Source organism: Thermobia domestica, chromosome 13 (assembly GCF_964235325.1).
Source record: "Thermobia domestica chromosome 13, izTheDome1.hap1.1, whole genome shotgun sequence".
Classification (NCBI taxonomy): Eukaryota; Metazoa; Arthropoda; class Insecta; order Zygentoma; family Lepismatidae; genus Thermobia; species Thermobia domestica.
In genome coordinates, this window is record NC_137466.1 from 61,981,085 (window position 1) to 61,994,007 (window position 12,923).

General features: G+C 35.0%; 1 protein-coding gene across 1 annotated transcript in view; it reads left to right on the forward strand.

The window, feature by feature from the left end:
• wit (kinase protein wishful thinking) overlaps window positions 1–12,923 on the forward strand; it is a 265,285-nt gene that overhangs the window by 208,968 nt on the left and 43,394 nt on the right. The window contains exons 5-8 of the mRNA XM_081735795.1: window positions 2,568–2,735; window positions 5,074–5,310; window positions 9,283–9,438; window positions 12,091–12,273. Of these exons, the coding sequence (XP_081591921.1) occupies window positions 2,568–2,735; window positions 5,074–5,310; window positions 9,283–9,438; window positions 12,091–12,273 (744 nt within the window). The remainder of the gene's footprint in view (window positions 1–2,567; window positions 2,736–5,073; window positions 5,311–9,282; window positions 9,439–12,090; window positions 12,274–12,923) is intronic.

Consider the following 12,923-nt stretch of genomic DNA (forward strand, 5'->3'; position numbering starts at 1 on the left):
TCTCTTTAATACACTGCCAGAAAGAAAATCTAATTAGGTTAAGTTTGGAATTCTCGGCAACCAGTCAACATTTCCACAACCACCGACAACTCGGCCAAGAAGAGGATTGTCAAGCTTTGCCATTATCAACGCAAAATAGGGCTTTACCTCATTACGCATTAAGTATTCGTCGTTCACATCGTCCTAGGTTGCCACTACAGAAGGGATGATAATTTCTTGTGCGTGTACTTACCTCTCGGCACCCGCACCAAATTTTCCAAATTTTATTGGGGGGACTAACGTGTGCCTAAAAACGTAAAACTTTCAATTGCAAGATTGGAAGGAGGGAGGGGAGAAGGTGGTATTAAAATGCATACAGCCACGCTCACGTCATACATGAAGTGGATGTGGCCTTTTTTTAAGTATTTACCCTGTACTTCCGTCAGTGGTGAGTTTTTCGGATGAGACTATGTCTCTACAGAAGTCCTTGGGGACACACGCCCTATTGCCTCCATGTAACCGGCGGCACTCCGTCTCGGCCTACACGAGAATGTACATGAAAACCAAAACATAATCGCAACAGCATACCCCAAAAAGGAGGGCTTTGACTGCAGTTTCCAATCGTAATGTATGATTTTCAGCACCTGAGACTCAGTAATGCTAGTAGTTCATAAGTAATGTATTTTTGCACTGCGAGGAAAAGAATGATAATTTATGTGGAACACTAATGTTAGTCTCAGGAAAATATTCTTCATCGAACTCCATAATACTTTGTCACCTCTCAACCAGTTGTTGAATTCCCTGCTGAAAGAACCATTTTGGAGGCAAAGAACTGGGTCACTGTTCGTCCTCATCTTGCAGTGTTTTGCCCGAAAAGTGGTTTTGCAAGCTGCGAAAAAGACAGAAGTCTGTTGGTGCAAGATGTAGTGAAAACGCCGGATGGGAGATTTTCTCCTAGTCTCATTCCTCGGTAATTAGCACAGGTCTTTCTTCGTATGTCTGGGTGAGCGTTGTCACTGTGGATGAGCACACCATTGCGATGATTCAGAGCAGTACGTTTTTCCAATAGTGCACTTTGTAGGAGTTCAGACTGCTGACAGTAGGATTGTTTGTCTGGTTACGTGGCAAGAGCTCAAAGTGGATTAACCCACGGATATCCCACTGAATACTCAGTATAACTTTGCAAGGGATGGAGGTCCTGTTTTGGCACAATCCCTTTAGGTACCCACTGACGTTTTGTGTAATACTATGGTAGAGGACCATGGGCGTCCAAAGAAAATTCTCTAGAGGACGGCCCACCTTCAGCCGGCCATTTAGAGGACCCACTTTTCATCTCCTATCATCATTCTGCCCAGAAATGGCTCACGTCTGTGACTGGAGCTGCAGACGTCCACTCGCTGTTGCTTCTGTTGAGGTGCGAACGCATTGGTACTCATTTACCAAGCTTTGACACATTCCCAAGGTCCTGCAGATTGAGGAGAAACGGTAGAATGAGTGACATGGAGTTTACTGGCATTTATTTAACAGTTTTCGTTGGATTTGTCTTCACCATTACTCACAGGACATCATTGTCCCTTCTTGTACCTTATCGGTTAGCCTAGTGTGCCCAGGCCGAAACTCTGGAACCACCTCTGGCATTTCTGCACGTACACAGCTCTATGATCATATATGGCATTGATATTTCGTGCCGCACATCCACAGCATTCCGATCATATGTGGCAGTGATGTTTCATGCCTTTACGCTGGCTGAATGTCGCTATTGAAATTCCTAAAGCATGACAGGCTGTATGTGGTTCTCCGACGCTGCTATGATCAAACACGTCACAGTTCCAAAACTGAATGAAAACATGTTCTTCTGAATATTGCTGCACAGTGAAGTGCCCTATATGACACAGCTATGGCAGTGCCTTCTACTTTCACTATTTGCTTATTAGATGGTGTCGCTGCAGTGGCCATCGAAAATCACCATTGCTTATGGGATAACTGATAAAATACGGCTTCAACTGACGCCGGAATGTGGCTTAAAATACTCTCACTTTTGTTACGATTCCCTTATGTGAAAGATTGAACAAGGTTTGATTTCCATGCAAGTCCTTCATTATCTGAATCATACCACAAACCTTATTCTCGCTGGTGTTAATGCAGTATTTTCTTGGAACTTGCTCACAAACGATGTGTTTTGCCTCTTTTATGATGCCGAGTTCGAAAGCCGGTGGGCACCTTATTCACTGAACCCGTACGAATCAAATTACATGAAAAGTATCTTGATTGATAGTCTGTGAGTGATGTTGCATATTTACAATTCTTTCATCCTCCTTATCTCTGCACAAATTTATGGTGACTACCATATGTCTGTTCTAGCTGCAATCCAGGACAGTCAAATAACTTACTAGAATTATGCAGTGCTGTAGAGTACAGTACACCAGTAAAAGATTTATTTAAAATCAATATTGACAGAACTACAACGAAATAGAAAATGAGACATTTAGATTATCCTGTGTATATATTTCCTTTGTATGTATAGAGTACTGTTGTTAATATTTATATGGATAATCTCGTAATATATATTCATTTTTATTGTTCTGCAGGTTGTTGGGGCGCCTCTGGAAAAGATGATTGTGAACAGGCCTCCTGTGTATCAAGAAGTCCCTCCCCAAAAGTTCTCAACAATACCAAGTTCTGTTGCTGTTCTACAGATTACTGTAATGCGAACGTCTCAGACATGTACGTGGCGACGGAGGCGTCCTCTCATCCTGGTAAGATTTTATATATATATATATATATATATATATATATATATATATATATATATATATATATATATATATATATATATATATATATATATATATATATATGTATCGATTATGTTAAGAATTTATACATCTCAAATATGATTATATACGTATACCATATACTATCATTGACTATAGTATATACTCCAATAATATATAATATTTGTTTTTAAAACGCCACTATGATACATATCTAACTGGAGGCGAACTTGCATTTAATTAGATTTTTCAGTATCTCTAAAAGTGCATTATTTTTGTAACACCTATTGCAGTGTAATACTTTATTAGCATTTTTATTAATTTTCATTTAATGAGTCCAGCTCCTTGATTTGCAAAATTACCAGTGCAATGTAATTTGTATCATGATCTTAATACATTTAATGTGGATTCTGTATACGGGATACTACTTAAATGTGCGCTAGAGAGTCTGAGGCCCAAGAAAGCCGAAAGTAAAGAAATTCAGGCAGAATAGCAGGCACTGCTAAAGACTCTCACCAAACTCATGGTTTGTAAGTTAAGTGAGTTTGATGTATCCTCTTTACAGGATATCATCAAAATTCAAACGAGTTGTTCTTGATCACATTTGTACAGCTTTTGGTGTTGTTTATAATTGGTTTAATTGTATAAACTATTTTTTTCGATTCCCTAAAATTTCATTGACACAAGTCGTGATCCCTGCTGCCTTGTAGAAGATTGCATTCCATTCCACACGTGGCAGCAGTAATGTATATACTCCTAGAGTGACATGTAAGAAAATGATATTGGTGAATAAGATCTAACTGTGACGTATTTTGAGGAACATCTTGGTAGTCCCTCATAAATTAAATTGATCAGTAAGTTTGGTATTGTGTGATTATTTTTAGTGTAACGTCCAGTTTCAGCACAGAGGCTATTAGATGGGACCTATTGTTTACAAATGTTGAGTACCTACATCTTTATTTGTTGGCCCTTTGATTTATATGGAGGGGGATGGGATATTTTTGGGTTCTTTGAAATTAACTGGAAATTTAATTGTGATTTTATTGATTCTTGGAGTCTAGTAAATGTCTCTTGCTTTATCCGACATGCATGAGTATTATATAGAAATGTGATATTATTTAGATTAAGTTTGATTATTAAATATTAAAATTATGCGATACAAAATTTAATTTTTACGAAGAACTATCAGGGACAGTTTAAATAGATTTGAAGGTAGGGTTGCCAACTCTGAAAAAAAAAACGGCATCCCTCAAAATTCCCTCAATGATATAGGTCGGAGCGTGAAGTATCTCTGTTCGGACCCATCCATGGGAAAGAAATATACTATCGTGAACGAAAGTGCATTAGTACCTATATTCTACATATCCTTAGTACATTCACTAATAATCTTAACAGATACATTGTGCTATAAATGAGAAATTGAAATCGGCATTGATAATTTTACTGTATATACCAGTATGTGTTGCTATTTTAAAGTTATCGAAACAGATGAACAAAAGTATGTTAATCTTTACGTGACAATTTTGGATTTGGAAAAAGAAATTTATTCTTTAAACTTATACTTCAACAACAGGAAATTGTTCTAAAAAGTCTTTTTCACTCTCAATAAATGTATAAAATTCCTTAGAAGTAAATTTCAATTTTTCCCTGATACAGTCCCTGTCATCTCTTTAAAATTATCTAAACAGATAAACAAAATATATTAATCGTTGATGGATGGTGAAAGGTGACAGTTTTGGATTTACAGAATAAAAGTTACTTTTTTTATATCTATACTTCGAACTAGATGAAATTGCTTCAAACTAGATACAAATTTAAAAAAAAAAAAAAAAAAAAACGATCATAAAGGGGCTGGTAAGAAGTTTGTACCGGTCATCGACTTTAATGAGAATAACAGCAATATTTCCGGCCAGGCCGGTAAAAAAAACGACCAGTTGGCAACCCTATTTGAAGAGGAAGTCAGTAAAATTAAATCTTTAAAATTCCAGTTAATAATAGTGATAATAATAATCAGGAAAATTATTCCTTACATTAACCAATGAAAAAAATGTTCACATATTCAACACCGTTAAACTACTACTCGAATCTGAACCACTACTCGGATTTATATTTCTTACAGAAGTACATTCACTGCGAATAATTTCAATGTTTATAGTCTATATATATAATATGTACGTAAATAAAGATGAAAGTATACTAGCCTGTAGTTCAACGCATAATTGTTGCCGGTATAATGCTCGAGTAATGGAGGAGGGTAGCTTTAGCATGTTTGTCGACAGTAACTGTCTATGCATAATTTTATTTATTTTCTTATCTGCAGGAATTCCTTCCGTCTCCACTGCAACCCAAGTCTGGGAGTCATCGCCTTTTAAGAAGCATATGCTGTTAATCATCCTGGCGTCTGTGTGTGCAATGTTCGTCAGTTTTGCCTTGTGTGCCATTTATCGTGTATGGAAGGGCACTAAAAAGCCTTCCCCCGACTCTGTTCATTTGATAGAGGCTCCACCACTATCATCCAGTTATAACATAGAACATTTAAAACTAGTTGAAGTAATTGGTAAGACTCTTTTTCTTATTAAAGGAAATAATAAATTAAATACATAATGAATAGGGAATAAGTGCACTAGTTGCCTTGCTCTAAGAGGAATCAAAATAAAATAATCATTTTGGTAGATGAATGGTCTTTAATACCTATATACAGAATGTTAATATGCACCATTGCCAACGCTTGGGAACTGATTCTACATTGACAACCAATAACAAAAGCCCATGTGAAAAAGTGTCGGGAATGGCTTCCTGTCCAAGTTATGAACGTGTGAAAATGGAGAAAAATGAACTTTGATACGCATCGGCGTAAAACGACTGTGCATAGAACGGCAGTGTCAGGCGACATGTAAAGAAATATAACGTACAGTATCCAAAAGCTCAAAGGTTACACGTGATGAACAAGTGCTCAAGGGATTTCCCACAGGACAACGGTGGTTCTACAAATTACATGGATAGGATTTGTGTCTTGTGGGGAATAACTTGCACACTCGTTTATGACATGTGAGGCTTTGGATACTTTGTAACACTTTTGGATACTGTACATTATATTCCTTGACATCGCCTGCCTGATACCGCCTTCGTATGCACATTCGTTTTGCTCCTATGTCGGATTGAAGTTCATTTTTACTCATTTTTACTCTCCCTTAACTTGGACAGGAAGCCGTTTCCTATACTTTTTTTCACGTGGACTTTCGTCCTTGGTTTTCAGTGTAGAATCATCTCCCAAGCGTTGGCAACCGTGCACATTAACATACTGTATACGCATAAATAAACTGAAGTTTTACAAATTCTCAGGAAACAACTAAATATACACTAAAAATATAAAAGACAAAAAGGATAGAGTTATGGAATAATATGAGAATATGAAATACTAGTTTCTATCGTTATGCTCTACTGTTTGTGCACATTGTAACACTATGAAAGACACATGTGCGTGTAAAAATGTGTTTTTCTCACAAACAGAACATTTTTCATAAGCCTACATATTTCATTGAACAGACTGTACCCTTATTTCACCTTGAACACCTGCAAAATAATTAATACTGCAAAAGATTCAGTACATTTCTTTATTGAAAGATTGAGAATACTGTGACACACTGTCTTCTTTTTCTTTGGAATCTTTGTGTTCTACAGAACTATAGGAAGGGATTATGGAATACCTACAAAGTGAAGTGCGTGCAAACAATTTATCGTTGCTTTGAAGTTAACAGCAGCTCTTGCATTAGACTAAAGTTGCACATAAAGTTCATGCATTAAAATTAAATAATAATGACATGTCTGTAAAACTTTCTGGCACTTCCACAATTGGAATTTTTCTCATACTGCAGTAGCTTCATGCCACTGAAGAAAAATCTCCATGTGTTGATATCTTGCGGCTGTCTTCATAGAAGTAATTTCGAATATCAACGTAAGAACGCAACACAAAACTTAGCAGACATTGCTGTTCCATAATTCCCCTATTTGATTACCCATCAGTTCCTATGATGATGATGATGATGACGACGAGGAGGGTAAGAAGAAAGAATGCCTTAATTTTATATCATTTGAAAATATATTTGTTTCTTCTTTTCTCAACAAATACTAAGGGCTTCAAACCTTGATTTTAATCCGTGCTAAAGGTATACCCTCCAATCCAGACAATGTGCAGCAAAATGTTGTAGGTGTCTAGTTCGAGGGGTGTTCTACTTAATAGTCTTTTGAAACATCAAACAGCGTAATTTAAGAGAAAGCTTATTAAGCGTATTTCCGTTAGCAAGTTTTTATTTATTTATTCTATTTTATTTTAATAACAGAACATTGTACCAAAGGATTATGTATGAAGTGAATTCATTCGTGTTACATGAGTGGGTAATAGAACACGTTCGTTATTATTATTATTATTATTATTATTTGTTTGCTTATTTAACACAGAAAAACAAACTTTAACAGAACGATACTTTTTTCTGATGGATAATACGTAGTGAAATTAAATCTAGTCACAATATGTAAACAAAATTTGTACTTCACAATTTAACAATAAATTTAGCCATGCTGGATGTACATTTGGACTGTACAATAGTATTTCTAATTATACAATAGCACTACAGTACAGTACGTATATTCTCAATAAATATCCAGTAGTTCAACAAGATGGCTAAAGCACGTGAATTCAATTTATTTGCACAACTTATTTTTATTATTTATTTATTTATCCTTTTTTTTTTTTAAAGTTTTGGAACAATTTTCGAAATGTCAGCATTTTTGCACAAAACTAGGACAAGCTATCATTTAGCACTCAGCTATCATATGATACTGAAAAATGACCTTCTGTATGTTGAAGGAAGAGAATGTTATCGCTAGTGTAAAACTCACTGAGTTGGGTCAGATTTATAACATAATTCTTGTTCAGTTAAGATTTGATACTATTTAAGTAGTAATGTAAACTTAACAAATACACATTGTGCAATATTATTAGCGATTTAACGAATAAAAAAGTCAGAAAATGATAGATATATATAACAGTCGATAAAACTTAATAAGAGGAACAAAATGATATGCATGAGTGTAAAAACTCATGCGTAGTTTTCGAGAAAATGGGGGAAAATAAATTTCCTTTTTAAACCTAAAAATAGATGCTGCATAAGAATCATGGCATTTACTGAGATGAAACTGATTGAACTATAAGCTCAAGAAGCTTTTCTTTATGAAGATAACACTAGCAGTACGGCAGTACATAGTATGACAAATCAGATATTGTCTAAAATTATTATTAACTCTTATCATTAATTTCTGTTTAGCTAAAATATTATTCAAATATTTGTTATTCAGGGTGTTTCAAAACAACGCCGACAACGTTTGGGAGATGGTTCCTGACACCAAGATAAGACAAAAAGTATAGACCAATCTGGGTGCAGAAATTCGTCATTTCGGAGTTATAGGCTGCTGCCGAAACAAAGAAAAAAGAAAGACTTTTAAAGATCCATAGCTCCAATCTACCGTAGTCGAGAAAAGACTTCACTTGGGAACTAATATGTGCGCTGTCCAAAAATACGTGTTTCAAAATACTACGTACTCACGCAACAATTTTTATAGAGGGAGTTTGGCTACGGACATACAATTAAAGTACTTGCCAACTAATTGTTCCGGAAGTACTGCAGGATTCTGAAACATGGATATTTGGATAGGGCAAATACTAGTTCCTTAGTAAAGTCTTGACCCGACTACGGTAGGTTCCATAATATTGGAGCTTTGGATCCTTAAAGTACAATTTTCCAGGTTTTCGGCAGCCTGTAACTCCAAAATGACGGATTTCTACACCAGGTTGGTCTATACATTTTGAAGTATCTGGGTGTCAGGAATCATCCCCCAAGCGTTGTCGATGTTATTTTGAAACACCCTATATATCAGTTAATACAATACTTCGAGGTGAAGAAAATGACATACTTCAGGGTAAATTCTTATGCGTAGTTTTCGAGCGATGAAAGAAAAATAACTTCCGTGGGGACTAAAAAGTATGTCGATCGTTGCCAATAGTATTTGACAGTTTTTATTTTGCTGGAAGAAATTGTTATTTATGTTCTGTATGAGTAGCAAATTATACTGTCAACAAGCAGATTGTATTTAGTGTTACGTTGTCTTAGGAATTAGCTATATTTTTGGGCATTTTTCATCTATCACCATGTTAGCCCGTCACGTATGAGGGATGACGTTTCTCGGTGATCACACTACCCGGGAAAAGGGGGAAGGAAGGAAGCGGTCTGGAACCCTTTATATTAGTCACCATCCCGGTATTTGCCTGGTGTGAATGAGGCAAACCCAGCAGAACCTCACTCAAGATGTGACTAGCTTGAAAAAAAAAGAAGAAGCTTTTACATCTTTCTGATCGAATGTCACCACTGTTATTTGTATCTTTCTAACTTATGCTAGTTGTAATACTAATTGCTCATACTTATGCTACTTGTAATACTAATTTCTCTTCCATTTTTTTCATTCTTGCTAATAGGTCAAGGTCACTATGGTTCTGTTTGGAGAGGAACACTTCAAGATCAGGATGTGTCCGTCAAAATTTTCCCAGGTCACCATAGACAGTATTTTTACAATGAAAGAGACATATATTCCTTACCTTTTATGGATAATCCAACGTTGCTTAGATATTACGGTAAGTTAAATACGAAGTTTATCTCTTGTGAATTTTAGTATTTCTATATAACACAAAACACTTCCCAAAAAAATAATGAAAATATCACGCAACACTATAGAAGGTACTGTATAACTCTTATCCTAAATATTTCTTCAGAAATAAAGGCAACCAGTAGAAAGAAAAGAAAAAAAAACATATAAGAAAATGTAGCTCTGAAGTTTCTTGTTGGGCACCATCTTGGAATGCAGAATCGCATGATAGTTGTCAGGTTGAAGGTAGAGTTTATAGAGTTTATTAGGGAAAGGTAATACTGATGCGACGGTTGGTTTGTAGGAGTACAACAGAAGAAGGAATGGTAAAGGAAGTATAAATTAATATAAAATATGAAGTAGCAGAAATATCTTGATTATCGCGGTTATTGTTGTTACGAAAAATAACGCAGTAATCGAATACTCAATAATTGGGATGAATGACGGGTGTAAAATGGATTATCTTTACGGATAGTTTCCCAAATTTATTTATTTCATCTAGGTAATTTGTATGCACGTTTGCTTTGTCAAAAGGATTGAATGATATTTTAAAATTTCAAGTTACGAAATTGTCTGCAACAATAAAGAGCAATAATGGTCATAACAATGATAACAGATACTTTTTTGAACATTAAAAATGTACAGAAAAGTAAGTCAGTATGAAACTTAAAATTGTAGATTCATAGTAGAGGTTCATAGTAATGTGAAATACAAATATACATTTTTCCCTATGTCTTGCAATTTGGTTGATATAGAATTAATAATTTTGTTTCAATTTCCTCGCGGCACACCAGCGGCCCACCAGTTGGGAAACGTTGGTGTAGAGAATGAATTTAAGGTAACTTATGCAATAAATTTCCTCGAATGCATGATTTAAATGCCCCTTATCGAGCACTCTCATTAGCACTTTCTAATCAGAGGTTCTCAGACTCTAATCTTATCCGTAAACAATTAAATAGGGCAGAAAAAAAAAACAACAACAAAAGAACTCACTATTGCGAACTTCCCGACTCAGTACCAGTTCAGCCTTCATTGCATATAGAAAGTTATGAATATTGATTATTCCATACTCACGTCGTCGGAAACAGAAAAGACTTTCTGACCTGTACCAAAACCACGTGTCGGAGTCCTCTCAACCTTCACACTCCCTTTGATTTCTTGAGACACCACGCATCTCCATCAAAGAAAAAAACCAGGAATTGAGATGTGAAATTTGTGCTATATTCGATACTAGGCTGATTTTGGAATATTCAATCACATAGTAAGCATATACATATCCACCATTCCGATAATATTCTTAATTGTCAGTATCTCATCCTCATTTACATCAGTAAATACATCCACCGTCCAGCTTTCTATGTCGGGAAAACCCTAACTCTTCTCTCGATGTATATCAACATTCACTGCTTCTCCTGCTGTACGCTAATTTCCCATTTATCTGTTTCAGAATATACAACCGATCGTAGTATTACTCATCTTACACCACACTGTCTGAGGAATATAGGAATACAGATATTCTACATTATCTGTATTATTATTGTGTGACAAGTAAAATGACTTTATGAAATATGACAAGTTGTAAAATTCAACGAATAGCCTGAAGTGTTTAATGCGTTTCTATCCAGAAAGTAAACAATGAGATTTTTCTACCCAGAAAGCCTTCATCTAAGAAAAACAAAACAAACTGTAACATACAAATTAGGATAACTGAAGCTTTTAAAAATCTGGTAAATATCCAGTGACCTTACAGATTCTGTCTAGATATTCTGCATGTTTGAATTGAGAAATGGTGAGAAGGACGAAACGAAAAACAGAAATATTTAAGCACCATGATGTAAAGTAAAAAAGTTTTGAATGATTCGTGGTATTAAGACTTCCTTGTTTCAACGACACGTGGGTTGCAATCAGTGTTAAGTACAAAAACGGGACTTGAACGCGGATCAATTGTTACAACGTGTTTCAACATGAGTTTCAATGATTATAAAGTAAATAAATAAATAAATAAATACAATACAATAAAATTGTATGAGTTTCCTACTTGATAATATTAGTAAATTTCTTGGACTATCTAGTATTAAACTTTGCGTAAAGATAATTTCTGCAGTTTATTTACTAATCTGTAAAAAAATAGTGTTAACGTTGGTTTAAAATTCAAAATATATGTAAAGTGTATCCAATGGAGAGTGTATGTATATATATATATATATATATATATATATATAATAGCATTTTTTACTTTTTCAGGTCTAATATTTTATTTATTTTTTTATTACCGTGTCTACTCTGTAAAATATTTTTACTAGCCTTCAGTTCTTAAAAGAAACTAATATATATATTTTTCTGGTAATTCCAAAATGTTCAATATTATTTAAGAAAATATACTAGTATTAACATATGCTTAAAGAATTGTTTAAACAATAATAACAATAATAATAATCTTTCGAAAAACACAACAGTAGAGTAGTCCGTAGAACATTGTGACTGATAAAAGTGGTCCCCAAAGAAAACCTTGCAAAACGCTTGTATGCATTATATAAATAGTTGTATTTAACTTTTGCATTGCGTGATTTGTAATGAAATTAGCTTTCATTCTTTATTTTTAAATTGGTATTAATAGCAGTTGTTTTATTCTTTGATTTAGGATCTGATGAACGAATAGGAAGTGAAGGCTGTGTTGAGTATTTGTTAGTGTTGTCCTATGTTCCAAATGGTTGTTTGCAAGACTATCTACGCAGTAATGTTTTAGACTGGAAAACTTTTTGTAAAATGACTCTCTCTGTAGCCAAAGGATTAGCGCATTTGCATACAGATATTAGAAAAGGAGGTAAGTTCTGTTGACAATTTTATATTTAAGGCTCGGTTTAAAAATTGAAAAGATCTTAAGTATTAATATGCATTATTCAAAATTTTCCAAATTTTCTTTCGTAAACAAGTTTATCTCACCCACAAGTTACAAAGGGGAACGCTGAACCACTGTGGTCGGCATTTTATTTATTCCTGAAAGTATTCGTCAGATATATTACTTTTGGCCGGTTTATTTACTTTTGATCGTTTCCATTCAACTTTTCTTGTCTCTCGAGCATGTAACTAGTAATACAAATTATTTTACTTACTCGAAATTCTGAAAACACACTGTGCTTTCAAGCTTTCAGCTTTCCTCTGGAGTCTTTTTCACGGAGGATAAAAGTAGGAGAAAAAGTAATAAAAACATCGTTCAAATAAAATAGAACGGACTCACTGGAGTAGAGCAGTGTGAAAAACACCTTGTCGCCAGTTACTGGTCACACATCAAATACTGTACTAGTCAAGCACGCTGTGAAGTGACGGGCTTAAGTCGTGTGTTCTTTTGTTCAGGCAAGGTTACCTTATCATACCACACAACTTTACAGCTCGGTACGGGCCTTGGCTTAAGGCAATCTTCTTTCGTAAGTTCCATGTGACCCAGGTGTCACATGTGAAAGCAGAATCGCATGA